Below are 25,597 nucleotides of genomic sequence, written 5' to 3'. Positions count from 1 at the left end.
CTTTTGAGCATCACCTCCTACCGAAAAGAGGGAGAACAACTTCTCAATGAGGCAGGACTCCTATCATTATGACACTAGAGTGTAGGGGAAAATTACTATTTTAGCCCACACACTTCAGTTGTGTACACGACATTCTATTCTGGTAGGAGGCTGATCAAGTGAAAATTACATCTTCGTTTTCCTGTTAAAGAAGACCCGGTGTCTGCAAAAAGTCAGTAGTAATTGAGGGGCTTTGGAAACAATAAATATTTAGCACAAGTAGAGTCAGAAAAGAAGAATCTGTAGCAACATTTTTAAGTCTAGGGAAAAGCATCACTTCCAGAGATATGGGAAAGACGGGTACAAGTTGCTGTGTGCTCACCCACATCGTTAGCCCAAATTTCTGCACTGCCACAATTTCTGCTTATTTCAGTGTCAGGTGCCAAATGCTAAAGAGGAATGTGTTATTATAATCTAAGAATACACTGTACATTGGGGCCTATTAACAGTTTTGTCATACAACCCAGGAAGAGGGAAACGTTTTCTGCCCTACTAATCCAGGCTAGAAAGTTTACAATTCTTGGTGGATATGACTTGTTGCGTTATGTTGGTTTCTGTCCATGTAATGAACATGCAAAGTGGTCAGAAACAGATTGCATGTAGGTTAATCCTGAATGGTCCCCTATATCTGTGATTGTTGCTTGAAATAGAAATTTCCTTCACAGGTGAAAGTTTTGCCAGTAATTCCTTAGGTTTTGTCACCTCAAAAGGCTTGGTTTCTGGTAAATATTGAGTATTTCAAAACAGGCTACATAAAATGGATATGTGCTTTAAAATAATTATTGGAAAGGAATTAAGCAGCTGGAAGTTGGGAGTGGGAGAGCTTGTGTCATTGCCTGACACACTAGGTCGCTAACTCCTCCATTTGTTATCAACTCTTACATTTATTGGTACCATGCCTATAAGCAAATCATTGTGCAAAAGTGCATCTTACAGACAGCCAATGAGCTACAAACCATGGTTTAAATGATGCGGTAATGACAGAGGAGCAAGGCATTTTCTGGGGATTAATAGCCAGCTGGGGCAAGAGGAAGGTCCTCCATGTTGCCAAGGGATATTAACCCCAGCTGGGTTTTCAATCCTAAATTGCCTACAATGTGGCAGTGATTGCTATTACATAAGTAGATTGCTATATGGGAGAGAGGTTATCTTGAACATAAGAATAATACTATTGTTACATAAAGAGCACAACTGGAAGCATTTAACTTTGGATGTGGAATCACTATTACAACTCTGCCTGTAATGGCTTTTCAAGAGTTATTAAATACTCACCTGTGCCATGCCTCTGACCTACAGTGCAGGACTTGGGTATCTTTGATGCTGACTCTGCTGATCAGTCTAATAAACCACGTTTTCCATTCCTTGGAGCTCCAGAGCATTCTTTAAAAGTGAAGAAAATGCATTTTTTTTTCCTTCCAAAAAGGGTGGAAGAAACCTTGCTTTTGGAGAATGCGTTTAAAACAAAGAACAGATTGATCTAGGAGAGGTGGTGTTACAGGCTGTTTATCTTATTGTGTCCGGAATTGGTGGGTTCTTGGTCTCACTGACTTCAAGAATGAAGCCGTGGACCCTCGCGGTGAGTGTTACAGTTCTTAAAGGCGGCGTATCCGGAGTTTGTTCCTTCTGATGTTCGGATGTGTTCAGAATTTCTTCCTTCTGGTGGGTTCGTGCTCTCGCTGGCTCAGGAGTGAAGCTGCAGACCCTCGCGGTGAGTGTTACAGTTCTTAAAGGCGTTAAAGGCGGTGTGTCCGGAGTTTGTTCCTTCTGATGTTCGGATGTGTTCAGAGTTTCTTTCTACTGGTGGGTTCGTGGTCTCGCTGGCTCAGGAGTGAAGCTGCGGACCTTCGCGGTGAATGTTACAGCTCTTAAGGCGTCGCAGAGTTAGTTGTTCAGTTCCTCCTGGTGGGTTCGTGGTCTGGTTGGCTTTAGGAGTGAAGCTGCAGACCTGCAAGGTGAGTGTTACAGCTCATAAAGGCAGTGTGGACCCAAAGAGTGAGCAGCAGCAAGATTTATTGTAAACAGCGAAAGAACAAAGCTCCCACAGCGTGGAAGGAGACCCCAGCGGTTGCCACTGCTGGCTCGGGCAGCCTGCTTTTATTCTCTTATCTGGCCCCACCCATATCCTGCTGATTGGTCCATTTTACAGAGAGCCCAGTGGTCTGTTTTGACAGGGTGCTCATTGGTGTGTTTACAATCCCTGAGCTAGACACAAAGGTTCTGCAGGTCCCCACTAGACTAGCTAGATACAGAGTGTGGACACAAAGGTTCTCCAAGTCCCCACCAGAGTAGCTAGATACAGAGTGTCCATTGGTACATTCAGAAACCCTGAGCTAGACACAGGGTGCTGATTGGTGTGTTTACAAACCTTGAGCTAGATACAGAGTGCCAATTGGTGTATTTACAATCCCCTAGCTAGACATAAAGGTTCTCCAAGTCCCCACCAGTCAGGAGCCCAGCTGGCTTCACCTAATGGATCCCACACTGGGGCCGCAGGTGGAGCTGCCTGCCGTCCTGTGCCCTGCGCCTGCACTCCTCAGCCCTTGGGTGGTCGTTGGGAACCGGGCGCCCTAGAGCAGAGGGCGGTGCTCGTCAGGGAGGCTCGGGCTGCACAGGAGCCCACGGAGGGTGGGGTGAGGCTCAGGCATGGGGGGCTGCAGGTCCCGAGCCCTGCCCCGCCGGGAGTCAGCTAAGGCCCGGGGAGAAATGGAGCACAGCGCGGGTGGGCCGGCACTGCTGGGGGACCCAGCACACCCTCCGCAGCCGCTGGCCAGAGTGCTAAGCCCCTCATTGCCAGGGGCCGGCAGGGCCAGCCAGCCGGCCGCCCCGACTGTGGGGCCCACTGAGCCCACACCCACCTGGAACTCGCGCTGGCCCGCAAGCACCGCGCGCAGCCCCGGTTCCCACCTCCGCCTCTCCCTCCACACCTCCCCGCAAGCTGAGGGAGCCGGCTCCGGCCTCGGCCAGCCTAGGAAGGGGCTCCCACAGTACAACCGCGGGCTGAAGGGCTCAGGTGCCGCCAAAGTGGGATCCCAGGCAGAGGAGGTGCTGAGAGCCAGCCAGGGCTGTGAGGGCTGCCAGCACGCTGTCACCTCTCATTATTATTTGCTAGCACCCCAGGCTACATCCAGGCACACGACTAATTAGATTGAGGAGGTGAGAGCGTATCAATATCCCCTTCACAGGAACTGTAGCCCTCATTTTGTATCACTATCACCCTTTACAACTTCCTGAATTGCTTACTCTAATTAAAGGGAGAAAAGAAAGGGTGTCCAATTCAATAATGGAAAGTACTTTCATAATTGCCATCAAATGGATGGTACATGGAGTGGGAGGGTCGTCAAATGACCAAAGCATTAGATGTGTTCATTCACCCTTCATTCATGTGGTCAGACATCCAGTATTGATTAAGCTCTCCTGTGCACATTGTTCTAGGTTCTGTAGAAGCTATAGACATTATATTCCATGGAATATGCCTTGCGTGTTTGTATCACATAGTTGGGGAGAAAAGTAATAGAGAAAAATTAAAAATTAAACCACAATGTGAACCTTCCAAAAAATATGTTAGATACAGTCTCATCTCAGTCTCGCTGAGTCAGAATCTCAGACTGATCTCAGGTATGTCTGAAGTTCAGCAACCACCGGAAATGGCAGTCAAGATTGGTGATGAGGCTGGGTGTGGTGGCGCATGCCTGTGATGCCAGCACTTTGGGAGTCTGAGGCAGGAGGATCACTTGAGGTCAGGAGTTCAAGACCAGCCTGGCCAACATGGAGATACCCTGACTCTACTAAAAAAATACAAAAATTAGCCAGGCATGGTGGTGCTTGCCGGTAGTCCCAGCTACTTGGGAGGCTGAGGCAGGAGAATCACTTGAACCCGGGAGGTGGAGGTTGCAGTGAGCCGAGATCACACCACTGCACTCTAGCCTGGGCAACAGAATGAAACTCTGTCTCAAAAAAAAAGATTGGTGATGTGATGAATGGAAAATATGAGAAATCAAACTGCAGCCAACAGCAGGAAGGGCAAAGGAAGGAAGTGAAAGAAAGTTCCCTTAGAGAAACATATTAATCCACATTCTACATCCTAGATTTCAAATGCTGTCTATGATGCATTAGGAAACTTTCATATTTATAAATGCAGAATCTGTAAGAGAAAAGCATTCCATCTAGAAAGATTTTGATGCAGAGATGAAGTTTTCAAACTATTTATCAAAGACATGACTTCAAGAACAGTAATATTTTCTATCAATTTTTTATTGAACTTGGAGATAAAAGAAAACTTCTTCATTGGAGGTTTGGGAGCATGGAAACGCATTTGAGAATATAATTATAATCCTTACACACAAGATCTCATTACTAGAGTTTCTCTTGTTTCTATCAGTGAGGGTAGCAAGGAAATTAGATTGAAATCACCAGGTACACACGATTTTATGAGCAAAAGTTTCCGAATTGTATAAAAACACTTCTCAAACAAACAAAACTCCAACTTTTAGTTAAAATGGAAATGCTAAGAGAGAAGAGATCATTAGAATAACATCCAAAAAGGAATTTTCCCAAATGAGTAAAGTTGTTTATTCTGGAGGGTAGGGGTAGAAAGAAAGAAACATTCGAAGATATTGTAACTTTAAGTATATAAAAGTTACATACTATGTCCTGCCCTTACCATGTAGAGGAAAAAAGCATTTATCTAATGGAGAAAAAAATTCTGCCATAGGGGAAAAAGAACTTTGTAAAAAATATTTAAGCAAAATTACTACAGTCCAACCTGTTGGACTGGACTCAAGAGGCCCAACATTGGATTATAGACAGTGATGTACTGGTAGATTTTTACTAACTACTTTCTGGGAAGGAAAAAGAGCCCTGATCCATAATATTTGCCACTGATTTCAAGCCACCACCATGATCGTCACGGAATACAGAGCTGGGAAGAGATGCCAGGTCCCACACCATTATGTAGTGTTTCGTCTTACAGATACAATCGACATAAATCACATCCTGAGCACAGATAATAGTCAAATGTAATAAAATAGCAAGCGTGTGGTTTTGAGTATTTATTACCTTTTTTTAGAAATATAATTTACTTAAGTTTACATTTATATAATTTAAGTTGTAATAATGGCTCTGTTTAACAACCGGCACCCAAAAGTCTTGAAATGGTCAACACTTGGGTCTCAAGAGCCATGATGAGCCAGTTAGGACCCAGCACTGGGTAGATCTAACCATTGTATCCAACAAAAGAGAGCCACAGAAGCTTCAGTTCTCCAAGCAGCCTTCCTGAGTCACTCTTAAATATTTTAACATTGACTTTTATCAACAGTTAATATGAGACCCAATTAAACAAACAGAGCTTTCACTGAGAAGCTCTGTTAAAAACACTGTTTGGCTCTAGGTCAGTGGTTCTTCACCGGGGTGATTTTGTTCCCCTGGGGACACTTGGCTGTAACTAGAAGCATTTTTTTTTTTTTTTTTTTTTTTGAGAGGGAGTCTCACTCGGTTGCCCAGGCTGGAGTGCAGTGGCATGATCTCGGCTCACTGCAACCTCCGCCTCCCAAGTTCAAGCAACTCTCCCGCCTCAGCCTCCTGAGTAGCTGGGAATATAGGGACCTGCCACCATGCCCGGCTGATTTTTTGTATTTTCAGTAGAGATAGGGTTTCACCATCCTGGCCAGGCTGGTCTTGAACTCCTGACCTGGTGATCTGCCCACCTTGGCCTCCGAAAGTGCTGGGATTCCACCACGCCCGGCCGGCATCTTTGATTGTCACAACGGAGGGAGGGTGCTATTAGCATCTAGCCAGGGGCCAGGGATGCTGGCCAAACGTCCTACAATGCAGAGGACAGGCCCCCCCCACCCCACCCTAACTCTGAATGGTGACAGTGCTTAGGCCAAGAAACCCTGTTGTGAGTCTTGTGTAATCTGTGAAATATACTACGCTTTTTTTGTCTTTTTGAGACAGAGTTTTGATCCTGTTGCCCAGGTCGGAGTGCAGTGGCATGCTCTTGGCTCACTGTAACCTGTGCCTCCCGGGTTCAAGCGATTATGCTGCCTCATCCTCCTGAATAGTTGGGATTACAGGCGCCTGCCACTATGCCCAGCTAATTTTTTTTTTTTTTTCGGATTTTTAGTAGAGACAGGGTTTCACCATGTTGGCCAGGATGGTCTCAAACTCCTGACCTCAGGTGATCCACCCACCTCAGCCTCCCAAAGTGCTGGGATTACAGGCATGAGTCACTGCTCCCGGCCAATACATTTCTTTATAACTTACTGCCAGTTTCTCTCCTAAAATATTTCCGTCCATCTGATAAGAATTTTATCACCCATTATGTTTCTCCTTTGTCCTTCACTAGCAGTAATTATATTAATTCTTTGCTTGCTCCTTTTTAGGACTCTGATTTTCTGTTTTTATTTTAACCTTATTATACACAGTCTTTTATTAATGAGACAAATTCTCCTTAGAAATAGGAAGAAGATAAATGGATGGATGGATGGATGCTTGGATGGATGGATGCTTGGATAGATGGATTCATGCTTGGATGCTTAGATGGATGGATGCATGGATGGATGGATGTGTGGGTAGATGGATGAATGCTTGGATGGGAGGAAAGAAGTTAAAAGAGAGAAAATTAAAAGGGAAGGAGGAAATTTTGCCTTGAAATGCAAAACACTGAAAATAATTGGGTGGCTGCCAGTATAACTCTTAAAAACTTTATATGAAATATATTTAAATAAATACTTTTACTTTCAGAGAAAAAATGATCCCTATGCTCTTGCATCCCTGGTTTCCTTTGAAGTTAAGAAGATGCCTTATAAAGATCAGCCAGCAAAACTCCCAGAAGGAAGCATAGCCGTGAGTATCTTTAAATATATATAGGCACAAATAATTTAATTGAAATAATTGTTTTAATCACTGTCTAGCTTGTGCTAGGCTTTAGTGTTTACATTGACTTGAGAAAAATTTTCCTCTTCAGCTCCCCAATTTCTTACATTGGTCTGGAAATTTCCTAGTGCCTTTTGATCTGGTTTTTGAACTTTCAATATAAATGTCTACCCCAGAAAATTACAGGGCAGGACTAATACCATTTTTAAATGAAGACATTTTATTCAGAGAAATTCAGATAGCAGTTATCATTACTATGAAATCGCACTGATTCTTTCATTTTAAACAGCATGATTAGTCAGGTAAGAAGGGAGGAAATTCTTTCTTAGGGAGAGTAGGCTACGGAGCAGCCGCATGGCTATGGACAGTCATTTTTTCTTGCTATGCAAAGAACCTTAATTTTGACCTAGAAGGGAATAAAAAAGTCTACTCTGAGCTTCAACTGAATGAAATGTCTTTTTTTTTTTTTTGAGACAGAGTCTCGCTCTGTCACCCAGGTTGGAGTGCAGGGGCACGATCTCGGCTCACTGCAACCGTTGCCTCCCAGGTTCAAGCAATTCTTCTGCCTCAGCCTCCCAAGTAGCTGGGACTACAGGTGCCTGCCACCAAGCCCAGCTAATTTTTGTATTTTTCGTGGGACAGGGTTTCACCATGTTGTCCAGGCTGATCTCGAACTCCTGAACTTGTGATCCGCCCGCCTCAGCCTCCGAAAGTGCTGGGATTACAGGCATAAGCCACTGCGCCCAGCCGAAATGTCTTTATTAAAAATTGAAACTACTAAACATTACTGACACCCAAACATCTATCGCAGAACAACTCTGATCATCCTCTGCAACCCAGCAAGGCCACGCAAAGGGGATAAAGGAATGAATGATGAGACCAGCAGGCACCATCACCAAAACTCTGCCTTTTCAGTTATTTGTGAAGGTGGTCAGAGACTTTTGAAAAACATAGTGCTCCAAAAAACAATATTAGGGTTCCACCTTCATCCCTTGGTAGCCAGTGGATATTCCCCATCCACAGCTTGAACTCTTGGTCCCCCAGACCTTGTTACTCAAAATGTGATTGCAGATCAATGGCATCAGCATCACCTGGGAGGTTCTTAGAACTACAGAAACAGACCTCTCCAGATCTGCTGAGCCAGTCTGCATTTTATCAAAATCATCAGAGCATTCCTAGGCACAGTCAAGTTTGAGAAGCACTGCTTTGGATGCTAGATAAGTTGATACTATTGTCATCTCTTTCTAGCCTAGATCATAAACTTAATTGTAACACTGAATCTTTCTAGCCTAGTCTACTTTCAGTGATCTAAATTCACCACTTGATTTGTGATTCTCTACGCTGAGTATGCATCAGAATCATCACTCATGCAACTTAAAAAATACATACTGCTAAGACCTCTCCCCAAATATTCAGTAGGTCTGGGGTGGGACCCTGACACTGTGCTTTAAAAGTCTTATGAGAGACAATTCTGCAGCGGAGCCAGGGTTGAGAGCCTCTATCACAGGCAGGTGGCCTAGAGGAAAATCCAAGGTTTTCAAGATAGAGTCATCTGGGTTTGATCCTGGCTCTGCCTTGTTCTAATTAAGAAACCTTTGGGAAGTCACTTTGCCTCTCTGAGACAGTCCACCACATCCACCTGATGGAATTATTAACAAGATCAATAAGATTATCTGTGTAAAGCTCTAGCATTGTACCTGGAACGAGTTAGTGTCAAATCTCAATAAATGACAGTAGCCTCTCAAAATGTCTCCCCTTCTCTGGCTAAGTCCAATAAGTCCAAATTGAAAGTGGCAATTAAGATTTGCACAGTTGTGGGAGGATCACTTCAGCCCTGGAGTTCAAGGTTACAGTGAGCTATGATCGTACCCACTGCACTCAACCTGGGCAACAAAGTGAGACCTCGTCTCTTAAAAAAAAAAAAGAAAAGAAAGATAGATGTGCACAGTCAAAATATTTCAGTAAACTTCGGTGGTATTTAAAGCAAGCACAGCCACATCTTTCTTCATTTAGACCACCTCTCTTTCTTTCCAGCGATGTCCTCTGTGTTTTGGATTTATGTTCAACCTAGAAAACAGAGGCTCTGGGATTTTAATATAGAAGTTTCATCTAAAAATGTTCAAAGGCTTATAGCTCTGAGGAAAATAAACCTGAGTCCTTTTGTTTTTTCCAAGCACGTGTTCCCTAACAGAAACACGTTACGGTTGGTTCCATCCACAGGATTGCATCTTTCTGCGCTGGCCACAGGTGACAGCCTGCTGTTCTCAACTCATCTCAAAAGATCCACAAAATAATCCGATACATGCTTTCCCCAGCCCTGCCACCCCTTTTATTGAATTGCCAAAAAAAAAGACTTTTTATCTGATGTAGGTGATTTACCACATCAGTTATGTGAAGGTTATTGGAAAAAGATCCAGGAATGGAAACATTTTCAAGTCTCCCAATATCTGACTAACTGGAGAAGACCTTGCCAGTGCGAAGTTAGCTATGCAGCACACAGGGAAATGCTGCCTTACTGTGGCTTGATGTGAGAGAAGAACTCTGAGTGGAACTGGCAGACATTTTTTTATAGTGAGCTCTTTTCAAAGGTCTTGCCATTCTTCTCTTGAAGGGAGCCCAGCAGGGCCAAGAGGGCAGCTCACACCTGTAATCCCAGCACTTTGGGAGGCCAAGGCAGGCAGATTGCTTCAGCTCAGGAGTTTGAGACTAGCCTAGGCAACATGGTGAGACCCTGCCTCTACAAACAAACAAACAACAACAACAACAACAACAACAAAGCATAAAATTAGCAAGGCATGGTGATGCTCGCCTGTAGTCCCAGCTATTCAGGAGGCTGAGGCGGGAGGATTGCTTGAGCCTGAGAGGCAGAGATTGCAGTGAGCTGAGATCATGCCACTGCACTCCAGCCTGGGCAACAGAGCAAGACCCTGTCTCAAAAAAAAAAAAAAAAAAAGCCTAGCAGAAAGGAAATTGCTTTAAGGTGGTAGGATCCATTGGAACTGGTAGTTTGAGAAGCATCAGAGCTCTAATCTTCCCCTGAGGAAAGTCATTCTTTGTTCCTTCTTCTATAATGAGACTACTATTTGCTTGTTTTCCTAGACCCTTTTGTGTGATGATTAGTTTGTTTGTACTCCCTTTTCAACATGGTCATAATTCAGCCATCTCTTGAGGCCCGTATTAGCTTTACTTATGGAAGAAAATCACAATTCCCATTCGCTGCTTGCATAGTATCTGTGTTTGTAACAAATAAAATTCCTCATGTCATGTGATGCTTGTCATGTCCGGAGACAAGGGAAAGATTGCATGATTCAAAGAAATATGCCTGAACACTGAATCATTACAGTGCAACAGAAGAAATTGAAATTCAATTATTTGAACACTTTTTTGGCTCACCAAGGAACTTTGGCCTTTGCATGCCATACAAGTAACACTCAATTCTATAATTTACATCTAGCAGAAAGTGGGATTGTCTTGTGTAATTCCAAAGGTGGTTATTACAAAATATTTCATGAAAATCTTTATTTAAAAACTCATATGTAAACTGTGAACCCATTTGGTTTTCAGAATTGTTAGCAAAACTTCTGCACCTTAATATGGAACTCTTATATTAAACAATTATTTGGGGTTGAAATTTATGATGGGAACTGCTTGTCTCATAAGGAAACTGTTTAAATGTTGTCAAAATGTGGGCTCAGCTAGTTCACCTCATGTTATTATTTTGTTCTAAATGGCACTGTAGGTAGGGTGTCTTGGTACATTTATTTAAAACATTCTTCTGACCCCACTGAAGTATGTTTACACAAGATTTTGTGATACATAAATAGAGATGTCAACATTAATTACCGTTGCAAATACAAGGGAGCTTTTTCCTTCTACCTTGGTATTTTTTGTGAAAATATACAAAAACATATCATAAATGTCCACAATAAAATGTAGACATATTAAAGGTTTATTTATGGTCTTTCCTCCATAATAAAAAACAACAAGATTTACGACATGATGAAGGTAAGATTAAATGTTCCCTACTTAGAATCATTTTAAGAAAATCTAAACCACTTACAATTTATGAATACTACTTTCTAAAATTGCAGATAATTATAATAAAGTGATTTGTTAAACTTACTTAAAGCTATTTTTAAAATAGCTAGAAGTTCTTGATAAATAAAACTGTATTAAAATAGTTTATTGACTAGCTGGCACAAGATTGAATTGTTTTCCCTAAATCTAAGTACTCTAGTTATTCAACATGAAACTTCTTTCTTAAAGCAACTGAAATATCTCATCACAAGCCCCTGTGCCGAAAGTAAACCTTTAGTCCTAAATATGCTTTGTCTTCTGCCCTGAGTCTACCTTCTTGGTAAAAGAATCTTATAATGGGCCGGGTGTGGTGGCTCACATCTGTAATCCCAGCACTTTGGGAGGCCGAGGTGGGTGGATCACCTGAGGTCGGGAGTTTGAGACCAGCCTGACCGACATGGTAAAAGCTCATCTCTACTAAAAATACAAAATTAGCCGGGCATGGTGATGCATGCCTGTAATCCCAGCTATTCGGGAGGCTGAGGCAAGAGAGAATCTCTTGAACCTGGGAGGTGGAGGTTGCGATGAGCCGAGATCGCGAGATTACACTCCAGCCTGGACGATAAGAGCACGACTCCGTTTCAAAAAAAACAAAGAATCTTATAATGAAAGATTTGGGTAATTCAGGCAATCTCACCATTGTGTGAAATTATACAGAATGTTCTAGAACTATGCAGTCCAATATGTTAGCTATTTGGCTAGTGGAACTGAAGAACTTGTGGTTTTATTTCATTTTCACACATTTCAATGTAAACTTAAAAACTGAAGCAGTAGATAGTATTTTTCCATTAAACACAGTTGTATTACTTTCATAGGACTACATTTCACTTTAACCATTAAAAATTTAGCAATTGTTATGTGCTGCAAATGTGAAATACACATTGGATTTTGGAGACTTAGTAAAAAAAAAGTAAATTATGAGTATTTTTATATCAATTACATATTAAAATAATAGTTTAATCATTAATAAATAATAGATGATTCATAATGAAGAACCAATTACATGTTGAAAGGATAATACTTTTATCATTAATAAATAATAGTTGATATTTAGGGTTAGATAAATGATGTTATTAAAATTAACATCCCCTGCTTCTTTTCACTCCTTTTTTTTTTGAGACGGAGTTTCGCTCCTGTCACCCAGGCTGGAGTGCAGTGGCACTATGATGTCGGCTCACTGCAACCTCCACCTCCTGGGTTCAAGTGATTCTCCTGCCTCAGCCTCCCAAGTAGCTGGGATTACAGGTGTGTGCCACCACGCCTGGCTAATTTTGTATTCTTAGTAGAGGTGGGGTTTCATCATGTTGGCCAGGCTGGTCTTGAATTCCTGACCTCAGGCGATCCGCTCACCTAGGTCTCCCAAAGTGCTGGGATTACAGGTGTGAGCAACCGTGCCTGGCCCTTTATTCCTTTTAATGTGACTATTAGAACATTTTATGTTATGCTTGTGGCTTGCATTGTATTTCTATTGGGCAGTGCTGACCAAGGGCAAGGTTACGTCTTGAAGCTGATAATACCTACAGAACTTCAGAGAACGTAGAGTGTTTAATAAATATTATTTGAAATGAGCCAGGCATGGTGGTACACCCCTGTAGTCCCAGCTACTCAAGAGGCTGAAGCAGGAGGATTGCTTGAGCCCAGAAGTTGGAGGTTGCAGTGAGCTATGATCATGCTACTGCACTCCAGTTTAGGCAACAGAGCGAGACCCTGTCTCCAAAAATAAATAAATAAATAAATAAATAAATGTTATTTGAAATGAATGAAAGATTCTTCATATATGTCAGTGTTTAGTCATGAGAAACTCTAACATTTATGACTTATTTTTCCTCATTATTTATTATCTAATGGCTACTTCGATCTAAGCTTCCTGTAGTTTTCTCAAAATGAGCTGTAAGACAAATATAGATATTAGAAATAACAAAGTTTTGGTGTTTGTCAACATTTTCTTTCCTGCCCAAGCTTTCCCCAAAACTAGCCTGCAGTCCCACAGCACTAACACATATTTAAAGAAACTTTGGTCCTGTAAAAGTGATCAGTTAAGTCATCTTCTCTTAAGTTTGCCTATGCAGTCAAGTCTCTAGTTTATTTATACAGAGCATGGAGTTTCAGGAAAAGCTTTGCTTTACTGGTTTCCACCTGCACATGGAATGCCCCATTGCCATTTACTGATTTAGAGACATGAATATGTCACATGACTCCCCATCACTCTATCCCAGAACGACCTCTCTTGCCGAGACATATACGTGACTCTTCTAATGATGTTGTGTGCAGAGGCAAGGACAAGGTCACCTGATTCGGAGAAATATGTCTGAACACTGAATCATTACAGTGAAGCAGAAACAAATTATTCAATTATTTGAATAATTACCTTCGGCTCCTTGTCTAACTCTTTCCAGTAAGAGTAAAGCATCTCCTCTGCACTGGACACCAGATGAAATGCTCTGGGTCGCTGTTGTTGGTTTTCTGTATTTCCATTGTTCTTACTGTAGTGACTTCTGGACTATGCTGCAAAAGCCTACATAAGTTTAGGAAAACACCAAGGGTGAAGGAAGGTCTCTGCAGCTGCACCCATTTTAGATTGAGAAGATTGGGCAGCCTCAGTACCATATTGACATCCTACAGGTAAAAGGACCAGGAAAGCAGAAAGCAGGCATGAGAGGAGGGTCACTCAGAGGCTGCCTTCTTTTAAGACTCCGTGTATTCCTTCCGGCTAATGAATTGCATAGGATGACATGTAGGAAATGCATATGATATGCACAATCCTAACATCAGAGAAAAGGTATGAAGTGTTTTTTGTTTTTTTGTTTTGTTTTGTTTCGTTTGAGACAGAGGCTCGCTCTGTTGCTCAGGCTGGAGTGCAGTGGTGCGATCTTGGCTCACTGCAACCTCTGCCTCCCAGGTTCAGGTGATTCTCCTGCCTCAGCCTCCTGAGTGGCTGAGACTACAGGTATGCACCACCACCACCACAACTGGCTAATTTTTTTTTTTTTTTTTTTTTTTTTTTTTTAGTAGAGATGGGGTTTCACCATGTTGGCCAGGCTGGTCTCGAACCCCTGACCTCAAGTGTTCCACCTGTCTCAGCCTCCCAAAGTGCTGGGATTACAGGCATGAGCCACCACGCCTGGCCCAAAGTGGTATTTTTTAAACAAACTTAATGTTACTGGAAGCAGACTGGCAACAGTTTTGATGATGAGAATTTCAGAATTTGGGAACTGAAAGGGACTTTCCGAATTTGTGATCACTGCATGGGCATCATCTTCCCACAGACTTTTTAAAGATGCTGCTGTCAGGCTCTTTGGGAGCAAATGTAAACAAAAAGCCAGTAGGTTCTGTAACTATCCCTATAAAGTTATTCTCTGCTTCAAAAGACCCTAAGTAGCATATCTTCATCAATTTCACATTTTCATTGTACTTTTTCATCACTGCTACAAAAAAAACTTCAAATGTCTTTATTAGCTCTTTGTAAGTGACTTTCTCTGCTTATTTCTATGGATAGACCAGTTTTATAGATGATACATCAAAACCTGCAATAACCAAGTGGCAAAGTCACCTAGCAAAGTACTCAGTGGGTATCCACTCAGCCCATTCCATTTCTTTTTTATTAAGCTAACAATTTGAAGAGCCTCTATTTCAACTCCTTTAGTATGTTTTGTGTTTTCTCTAACTTATAAAACTTGAAGTCTTTTCTGTTTAACATAAAATAGTAGGCAGCAACTTAAGATAATGATTTTTTTTTTTTTTTTTGAGACTGAGCCTGGCTCTGTCACCCAGGTGGAGTGCAGTGGCACTATCTTGGTTCACTGCAATGCAACCTCTGCCTCCCGGGTTCAGGCGATTCTCCTGCCTCAGCCTCCCAAGTGGCTGAGACTACAGGCGCCTGCCACCACGCCTAGCTAATTTTTATATTTTTAGTAGAGACGGGGTTTCACCATATTGGCCGGGCTAGTCTCAAACTCCTGACCTCAGGTGATCCACCTGCCTTGGCCTCCCAAAGTGCTGTGATTACAGGCATGAGCCACTGTGCCCAGCCTTAAGATATTAATTAGGTAAACCAGGAGAGGAAAGATCCATTGCCTGGCTCACCCTGAATTACCTATTAGAAAATTTTGGTGAGCTCTGACACATGCTCAAAATAGGGACTAAAACTATATTGTGTCCTCAGTGGACTTGGGGGTTATGAGGAAGTAACATTTACATGAAACCTTGGAATTTTCCGTGGCTCCAGATTTCTCTCTCCTGGGGTCATTGTAACTGGCCTGTGAGTAGATGACCACTACCGTCCCTTTCAGTTCCAAAACTCTGAAATTCTCATTATCAAAACTATGTGAGTCCACTTCCAGCAATGTTATGTTCATCTTGAAATACCACTTCATGCTGTTCCTCTGAGTACAGTAAAATGTTAGGATTCAGCAGTAATTTCATACATGTCATCAGGTGTAATTAACTAAGGAAGGGTACATAACAAGAGAAATAATCTGTTCTTGATTTGCTCATGTAGCTGTATACATGCAAATAATTATTTTCAATTGATATATAATTGTACAAATTTGTGGAGTACCTGTGATATTTTGATACACACGTGAACATAATGTATAGTGATCAAATCAGGGTATTTAGGATATCTATTGTCTCAAACATTTATCGTTTCTTTGTGTTGGGAACATTTCAAATCTCTTCTAGCTATTTTGAAATAGACAATAAATTATTGTTAATTAGAATCACCCTACTGTGTTACTCAACACTAGAATGTATCCCTTCTACCTGACTGTATGTTTGTCGGCCAACCTCTCTTCATCCAGCCCTCCCCACCCTTTGCCAGCTTCTGGTAACCATCATTCTACTCTCTACCTCCATGAGATCCACTTGTTCAGCTCCCACTTATGAATGAGAACGTGTAATATTTGTCTTAGGTCATTTCAGAATAAATTACTTAGGCTGCAGCATCCAGGTAGCATTGCAACCACAGTGGGTCCTTGAAATGGATTTCTTCAACATATGAACTACGTGTCTCATCTTTAAACAGTGGTCAGCAGAGTGTACGTAATGTCACCGTGGTGATGGACTGTCTTGCTTCACACTGACGTGTCAGATGAAATAAGGATAAGATGAAATAATTCCTAGCGAGGAAAGTTAACAGGCATAGGAAGAAAATGTAATGATGAGTAGGTTGAGGCCAGCCTTTTTCTCATGGAGAACATCTATCACATACTTGGCACATTCCTGTCAAGATGGAATGACTCTCTCCCTATCTCACTCCTCTGTCGATCCCTTTATTAGTGTAGATATAAATGACATTTTGGGCTGGAGAATCAAATGAATTGAGTCATCAGTGTCTGCTGCATGGAGGACGTGGATCAAGAAGGAAGGAGCAATAAAAACAAAGACAAGCTGAGAAGGGCACCATCAGGGCACTCAACTCTAGTTAAGAAGACAGAAGCAGCTGGGCACAGTGGCTCACACCTGTAATCCCAGCATTTTGGGAGGCCGAGGCAGGTGGATCACTTGAGGTCAGGAGTTCTAGACAGCTTGGCCAGAATGGTGAAACCAGGTCTATACTAAAATCACACACAAAAAAAAGAGCTGGATGTGGTGGCACACGCCTATAACCCCAGCTACTGGGGAGGCTAAGGCACAAGAATTGCTTGAACCTGGGAGGCGGAAGTTGCAGTGAGCCAAGATCGCGCCATTGCACTCTAGCCTGGGCAACAGAGTGAGACTCTGTGTCACAAAAACAAACAAACAAACAAACAAATACACAAAAGAAGACAGAGGCAACAAAGTGAGCATGGTTAGGGCTCAGTGCTAGGGTTCAGGCTGTGAAAACACCCATACATTTCCTGCTAGGGCAAATCTCAGAGCCGCCAACCTTAGTCATTAGTCTCATCCTCTCCCGATAGGTGGGTTATAGAATGTGTCTTGGAGTTCTTGAGTGTGTTTCAGGATTGAAATGATCCTTTCAACCAACACAATTAAAACTAGGAGCCCTTAGACCAGCTGAGTGGAGGCAATGCTTGCCACTCTGATAAAACCAGATACTACGTTAGTGAATAATGTCTGCATCCAAGAATAATGTATTGCTCTTTTCTTTGACAAAAGGTTTTAGCAGCATGGCTGGGTCTCTCTTTGGGAATCTGCAGCTTCTTTGTTGCCTGGGCCTCCGGAGGCACAGGCCTCCAACACAGGAGCAATAGAAGTGCTTCTGCCCACATAGGGAGTGGTTCATAGACACTGAGCATGCAGTCAGATTGGGAAGGTCTCATTTTCCTCTAAGCCCCCTTGCAACAGTGCGGGATGAAATGGGCTCCAGTCCCCATCTGATCTTTGTTTTTGTTTTTTTGTCTTTTGGCGGGGAGGAGAAAGAGTCTCACCCTGTTGCCTAGGCTGGAGTGCAGTGGCACGATCTTGGCTCACTACAACCTCCACCTCCCAGGTTCAAGCAATTCTCGTGTGTCAGCCTCCTGATTAGCTGGGATTACAGGTGCGTGCCACCACACCCAGCTAATTTTTTGTATTTTTAGTGGAGATGGGGTTTCGCCATGTTGCCAAGGCTGGTCTTGACCTCCTGAGCTCAGGCAATCCACCCACCTTGGCCTCCCAAAGTGCTAGGATTACAGGCATGAGCCACTGCGCTGGCCTGATCTTTGGATTTAGGATTAAAGTCATCTCCAACACATCAGGACAAGTAAACATTCGCTTTGCACACTGCAGTTACTTCCATAAAATGCAAGATGTCTAGCCTCATGCTCTGGGATATCCTTCATTGATAGAGCACAGAATCTGGGGATAAAGAGACCTAGTATTGACACTAATTCGTTGTGTGAATGAATCACTTCGTCCCTCTGGGAGTTAATTTTCTCATCTGTAAAATGAGGGGATTAGATTAGATGATTTCTACCCTTCTTGCACATCCAAGGATTCATGGTTGTTCACAAGCTTACCTCTCTCAATGAGGCTAGCTGAGTTCTAAGGGGACACATGTTAGACAGACTCATTCAGTTTTTTATTGAGTCTACTTTTGGCCATTGTTCCCATAAATGTTCCAGCCCAAGTTAAGGCCATTCCTTTCCACCTTGTCGATTCCTGACCCACTCAATTCTATTGTAGGGTTCCTGTGACTCGAAGCCACCCACCCACCAAATCTCTAATTAGACTTTTACAGAACCAAGCAGATCTGGGAATGTGCTAGCTTTTAAGAGTTCATGTTCTAGTGCTACCTCTCAGATATCCCCTAGATGATTTCAATTGTCATATGGATCCTTTCAGATCAACTTCCGATATTGTACTGGTAATTACTATTTTATTTCACCAAATAGTTTTCACATTAGAGCTCATTTGGTTTGTTTTCCATTTCAGATTAAGACATCAGTTATTTGGGCAACTCCAAATGTTTCCTTCTCAATCCCATTATGGGTAATAATACTAGCAATACTTCTTGGATTGTTGGTTCTGGCCATTTTAACCTTAGCTTTATGGAAGGTAAGTTGATTTACTTTATTCTCCTTTTAAACTAGAGGGGCTGTTGAGGGAATTTAGAGGGATATAGTTAGGGATTTTAAAAGACAATTATGGAGGCGTTTTTGGAAATTTTGAACAGTCTGAAGGATATAAAGGGAAAATCCTGTCTTGTTTGCTTTGGCATACTTAATATGTTTATATAGCTGACATTTAAGATGACTGGAGGTGCTTAATGTTGCTTTCATCTTCAGATTTCTTGTAAATAAATATAGAGAGAGTTAGGCTGTATTAACTAAGGCCTGTGATCTTCTTTCCAATATGCTTAGAGTGATAATATTCTAATGAAAACTTCTTTTTCTGGTTTAATTAACCAAGATCATAAGCTTGTTATTGACGTGGCCCTATCATCAATCCTTTGAGATTGTTTATAAGCACTATGCAAATGCAATTAATATAGGTCAATTCTGATTTTTTATTTCAACTATTAATGAAGCCAAATAGATCGTGCATGTTATAGGATGCCTGGACTTGGTTTTTAATCTTGCCAATTAGTTTGTCTCCATTGGGAAGCCTGAACTTAGTCTTTGATGTGTTTTACTGAGGTTTGTTCTAAAAGTCCACAACAGGAATTAATTTCTGGCCCACCAACCTAAACAATTGCCAAGTTTCACAGAGCCATCCATTCCAAAATGGAAATGACATCCCAGTTACATGACTATAAGAGTAATTAACCCAGTCACATCTTTGATAACTATGCGGTTTTCCCTAAAATCATAGTGCGTTTTTATTTTGAAACAATATGCAGCATGACTAATAGACCTATAAACTGAGAAAACCTTGGCTTTGAGTTAAGGAATGGCGTTTCTGATCGTTGTCAGCTCTTTGTCCAACCTACACCCACGTGGTCTATGACATACCTTTAGAATGGACTTTTGTATTGTTCTGTCACTCATAGTAACTGTATTTTCAATGAGTATAAGGTACAACCATGTGTGCCAATTGACAGGATATTCCAGTAGCTCTGGGAAAGAGAGATGACTCAATGTCTATAAGCCAAACCCAGTTAATTGGCTTCCAACATGAGAAACAGAAGAAAGAATTGAGGTTCCAGGTGTCTAGGAAAAGATATAGTTTACTTGGCAAAGTACTAATTTGACACTGAACAGGAGGAAAATTCTAGAGTCACCTCTTCCCTGAGTTGCTGGCTAACCTTTGGAAAGTCACTAAGATTCTGTGCCTACCTGGTTTTGGCATTGAAATAAGTGACAAATCTATTCTCCCTCTATATATGCTCTATGTTCCACCAAGCACTGAGGGATGTGTGGCCATCTCTTCACTTCTTCCTGTAATCCATCCCAAAGAAGCCGACAGGATACTTTAGGAGACAATCTCCTTTTCCTAGTCAATAGTTAGTGCTTCTGCTCCAGTAAGCATGTGAGAAATCCTTGGGACACCTTGCTGTGATCTCAGGAAAATATCCAAGGTCCATAAGTGATTTGTATGAAAGAGGGACATCTTCCACTCCAACTACAGGGCAGGAGAAAGGGTGTGAGCACTCTGCCCTCCTGCTCACCTTGCCCTATGCAATAAACTGCTCTCTACAAGTAACAAACACTCTGCTCGCACCTCCTAATTTGGAGAAACAGACTGATTATATGTGCAGAGCTCCAGGCTCCTTCGAAAATACATAAAGGGCCAGGCGTGGTGGCTCACACCTATAATCCCAGCACTTTGGGAAGCCGAGGCAGGTGGATCACTTGCGGTCAGGAGTTCAACACCAGCCTGGCCAACATGGCAAAACCCCATCCCTCCTACAAATACAAAAATTAGCTGGGTGTGGTGGTGCAGGCCTGTAATCGCAGCTACTCCAGAGGTTTAGGCAGGAGAATCGCTTGAACCGGGAGGCGGAGGTTGCAGTGAGCCAAGATCACGCCACTGTACTCCAGCTTGGGGGATAGAGAGCGAGACTCAGTTACCAAAAAAAAAAAAAAAGTGAAAATTCTTTGAATGAGGGGTTTCACAGGTTCCCAGAATGACATGATTTTATAGCCCACCTTTCTCTTTATAGTGTGGATTCTTTGACAGAGCCAGACCTCCTCAGGAGGACATGACTGACAGGGAACAGCTGACAAATGACAAGACCCCTGAGGCATGACAAGAAAAAAAAGAAGACCAAAGACCTCAAATACTGGTCCTGTTCAAAGAAAAAGAAAGAACATGAGGGTTAAAAATCAAGGCTTTCTGATACCTGACAGTGACCCAGGAAATGGAGGGGACCCTGGAAACATCACCTCATCTACACCGCACTTTGGAGAAATTGTCATGGGTGCCCAGTGAGCCCTGTTGGAAAAGGACACACCAAAGCTGGAGAAGCCATCAGCAATTGTGGAAGATTTTCTTTTGCTTTAATCGTTCTGTACTTGGCAGACACTTTGAAATGGGTATGGGAACGTAAGTTGCAGTCCAGATCAATCCAGCATAAGTGACCGAGATGAAATGTCTGAATCACTATAGAATTTACAAGGTGAACTAAGGTGAAATGACTGATTTACTGTAGAACTTAGAACTAAGACCGCACCGTCCAACACTACTGTATCCAGTGAGACATTTGACACCTCCCTATGGAAAAGAAACATTTCTAAGGACGTTATGGCTCAGGGAGACAAGCAATATGTTGTTGGTACTGTGAAAGTACTTTTGAAAGGACAAAAATAATCTTGTGAGTGAGGCTGAAAGTTTATTTATTTATTTTCCATGTCTCTAGGTTGAGAAACCGTCATCTAGAGAATTTTGAAATTAAGATTTGGTTAGCTAGTTTTCAAAATCACTCACTCAGTTTCCTCTTAAGAATCACTGTGTGCAGATAACTCATTTAGCAGAGCTTCTTCAGAATTTAGACAGTGCTAAGGAAAGGAAGATTGGCATTAGGAATCAGTTCTATTTAATACCTTGCTGCCTTCGATCTGAAATTCCTTTCACTCACATTATCCAGGGACTCACATCTGCTTAATTTAGCTTTGCAAGATGTTGCATTTATATTTCCTTGTGTATCTTTCCATTGACTTAGTTAATACCTGAATTTCAAGGTACTCTCTACCTTTGGAGTGTTTAAAAAGAATGGTAAAATGTCTAGAGTTCATTAATTAAAAAGCAATTTAACATTATGGGTAAATGTTATTTTTAATATCTCTAAGAATCAACACTTCTTATAGATATTTAGCTTGGGATTAAATACCTATTTTTCCTGCTATGCCTTGTGCTTGTATACACAGAGAAAACATGTTGAATATAACTTAGACAAAAACATAAAATTATACAGGCATGAGCCAAACTGGGAAAACTGATTCCTAAAGATTTTTATTTAAAATTGCTTATTCCAACTTTATTACTTATTTTTACTGCTAATCTTTATAATATGTAACTTTGGAGAATAATCTTTTATTTAAGCTATTTTCCCATCATCTTGAATTTAACCACCACAAATTTTTTGTGTTTAAAACTCTTGTAAATAATTCATAATCATGTAATATTATCATTTTTGAAGTAAAATTGACCAGCCAAATTTATAGGTAGTCTGCACAATTTTGTATCCTTTTTTAATAATGAAAAATTACTATGAAGAAATACTGAACAAATTTTTATGTGCAATATTTTTAGACCTATGTATCTGAAGCATGTTTACACTGGCATTATTTTTTTTTAATTAATTTCCTAAATGGTAAGTATGATAGAACAAGCTGACCCAAATCCTTAAGTTTACAAAGCTGTTGGAAAACTTTGTGTCCCGATTTCAACAATCATGCTTTATTTGAAAGATGAGCCAAGCTCACAGACACTAAATTTTATGTCATGCCATAAGCTGGAGAGGAGCCATTTGGCTACAGCTGCGGAACTTCATTGAGGAGCAAATGAAAGGCACATGGACAAGCACGCTGGTGCAGTTCATGTTCTTCCTGCCTGTGAATTGAATACTGTCCTGGTAGCAGTTTCGGGTCTGTCAGGAGCTCAAGGCTGGTTTGTGTGGCTGACTATGGATGAGCACTGAACTTGCCTTAAAGGATGTAAGGGGTGTCCACACCAGCCTCTGGGGGTCTTTGGTGTTAGTCTTCCAGGTAGAGGTGGTTTTACAAGTAGGTGGCCATCTACAGGATGTGATGTGAGCGATGCCAGACAGCTCTCTCTGCCCCCAGGTAATACCCTGACTCTTGTGATCCTGACTGATCTGTGACCAATAGAGATTAGCTCCTCGGGATTTGGGGTCCTAAAAGGTCCCTGAAAAAATGCACCCCTTGTCTTTAAGCCAATATTTGTGAAGGAACTGAGAACTCTTAGGGCTACATAAACAGAGACCCCTGTTGAGACTGTTTATGCAGATACCTGGAAGGAACTAGAGATGCCAGGAGGAAGACTGAGACCCAGAATGAAGCAAGGCATGAGGGCTCCAAAGTGAACTGCACCATCCCAGAGTCTCAGCCAAGATGGCCCCTTCCTAGAGGGACGGGCACCTTCCACCTGCCCACAGGCACTGCTACCTATGGGAATTGCAGAAGGCCGTTGTACACATGCACGTGCACGCAGTGGCCCTCTGCCCTTTAGAATATGGAAGCAAAGGCTGGGTGCGGTGGCTCGTGACTGTAATCCCAACACTTTGGGAGGCCGAGACGGGCAGATCACCTGATGTCAGGAGTTCAAGACCAGCTTGGCCAACATGGCGAAACCCTGTCTCTACTAAAAATACAAAAATTAGCCAGGTGTGGTGGCAGTCTTCTGTAATCCCAGCTACCTAGGAGGCTGAGGCAGAGAGAGAATCGCTTGAACCCAGGAGGCGGAGGTTGCAGTGAGCTGAGATCTCACCACTGCACTCCAGCCTGGGCGACAGAGCGAAACTCTGTCTCAACAAACAAACAAAAAAAACAAAAAACAAACAAAAAAAAAGAATATGGAAGCAAATGGAGGAAGGGAGGAAACTGAGGTCAGGCAAACCTTCCAGCAATCAGTTCTGCCCAGAGAACATACTGACGACAGAGAACACACTGAGTGTATCTGCTTCTAGTTAGAGCATTGCCGATTGCCTTCATAATTCATAATGTGCTGAGCTCCTCTGAGGGTCTGTCTGTATTTCTCTTCAAAGAATTCCCTTTTTAAATTCTTGCAGCTGGGTTTTAAGACACAATAATGGGGCAAATTAAGTTTTATAAACTCGGAGATTTTTATACAGTAAATAAAAGAATAATATGTACTAGTCACCCCTGAAACTGCATTCTTAGAACTCAACTCTTGTTTTATTTAAATACGTGCATAGATATCTGTGAAGATTTTCATGTACCTATTTACCTTGTCACTAATAAAATTAAAACTGAAAGACACGATGGCATACTTTTGGTTTATTTCACATGCGACATAAGTTTCCCTATTGTGGCCAGACATCAGAGGTTTCTGTCTCTACATCTTAATTCCTTATTAGAAAAATATTTAACATTGGGAGAAATTTAATAGAGCAAAAATGCAATGCTCCCTGGGAGGATAAAAATGTTCTACTTAGATTTCAGTGATGTTTGTATTAAACTCCGTGAGTGGCCAGGCACGGTGGCTCACACCTGTATTCCTAGCACTTTGGGAGGCCGAGGCAGCAAATCATGAGGTCAGGAGTTCGAGACCAGCCTGACCATGGTGAAACCCCCGTCTCTACTAAAAATACAAAAATTAGCCGAGCATGGTGGCGCACATCTGTAATCCCAGCTACTCAGGAGGCTGAGGCAGGAGAATTGCTAGAACCCAGGAGGTGGAGGTTGTAATGAGCCGAGATCGTACCACTGAACTCCAGCCTGGGCAACAGAGTGAGACTCCGTCTCAAAAAAACAAAACAAAACAAAACAACTCCGTGAGTATAGTAAAAATGATTAAAGTGTATATTTTAAATGAGCATGTTTAAGGTATGAGAATTATATCTCAATAAAGACATTAAGAATTTTTAAGTACCTTCTAGTACCTCCACCCTTATACAAGTGATTTCTCCACTGTAGATACATGTTAGCTCCTTTACAAAGCCTTCCCTTCATCTTTGCCTAAGTGTACTCCATTAGCGTTTTGTGAATTTCCGTACTTTTCCATTTCTTCCCACGGCCACCTTCCGGCTGAGTGACCCCTCAATGAGAGCAGAAACCACATCATTTCCTCAGTATGTTTCGTATACCTAGCACCAACACCTGTTATATAATCAGTGATCAAAACAATTGCTAGAATGAATGCATGAGTATATATACACGCATAGTCATAATCACATGAACATGTGCTTTTGTCATTCCCTTTCATTACTAAGCACCAGCTACAGACAAATGTGTGTGCATCCTCCTATTTACAATGTTCATACAATGCGATTGTAATAGTAAATGTTCTATTCAGTTAGTGAACCATGGTTCATTTAACCACCCCTCTCTTATTGGGAATAGCTGTTCACAGCTTCTTATATTAAGAACAGCATTACAAGTCCAGCACAGTAGCTCTGGCCTTAATCCCAGCGCTCTGGGAGGCCGAGGCGGGCAGATTGCTTGAGTCCAGGAGTTTGAGACCAGCCTGGGGAACAAGCCAAAACCCAGTCTCTACAAAAAATACAAAACATTAGCAGGGCGTGGTGGTGCGTGCCTATAATTCCAGCTACTCAGGAGGCTGAGGTGGGAGGATAGCTTGAGCCCAGGAGGTTGAGGTTGCAGTGAGCCCCACTGCACCCCAGCCTGGGTGACAGCGTGAGATGGACTCAAAAAAAAAAAGAAGAAGAAGAAGAATGGCATTAAATTGAATACTTTCATACTTACATACTTAGAGTTTCTTTTTTGTTTATTCCAATGAATGAATTTCTCAAGAATGAGATTGCTTGGTCAAAGTATATGAAAAGATTTGTAGCTCTCGATAACATGTTGCTCTTAAAAGGACTAAGTTAGTTTGCATTAACCTAAGTGTACCATTTCCTTCCCAATTATTTCAGCATGGTTTAAATAGTTTGGTAATTGTTTTCAAATGTTACCTTATGTTAATTTACATTTTATTAGAATTTAGGAAATTTAATGTACACATTTAATTTTGAGTTCTAATATTTATCAGCCACTCAATATAAACCAATTTATAATATAATATAAACCAATCTTATGGGTTATAT

At 41.8% G+C, this 25,597-nt stretch overlaps 1 protein-coding gene across 1 annotated transcript in view; it reads left to right on the top strand.

Annotated features, from left to right (window-relative positions):
• Nucleotides 1-23,810, top strand: part of ITGA8 (integrin subunit alpha 8) — a 199,477-nt gene extending 175,667 nt beyond the window's left edge. The window contains exons 28-30 of the mRNA XM_054436441.2: nt 6,781-6,882; nt 18,343-18,465; nt 20,513-23,810. Coding sequence (XP_054292416.1) covers nt 6,781-6,882; nt 18,343-18,465; nt 20,513-20,599 — 312 coding nt within the window. The 3' untranslated portion in view covers nt 20,600-23,810. The remainder of the gene's footprint in view (nt 1-6,780; nt 6,883-18,342; nt 18,466-20,512) is intronic.
• The last annotated feature ends 1,787 nt before the right edge of the window (nt 23,811-25,597 follow it).

Source organism: Pongo pygmaeus, chromosome 8 (assembly GCF_028885625.2).
Source record: "Pongo pygmaeus isolate AG05252 chromosome 8, NHGRI_mPonPyg2-v2.0_pri, whole genome shotgun sequence".
Taxonomy (NCBI): domain Eukaryota; kingdom Metazoa; phylum Chordata; class Mammalia; order Primates; family Hominidae; genus Pongo; species Pongo pygmaeus.
The sequence above is the reverse complement of the archived record's forward strand: the minus strand, read 5'-3'. Positions and strand labels throughout refer to the sequence as shown.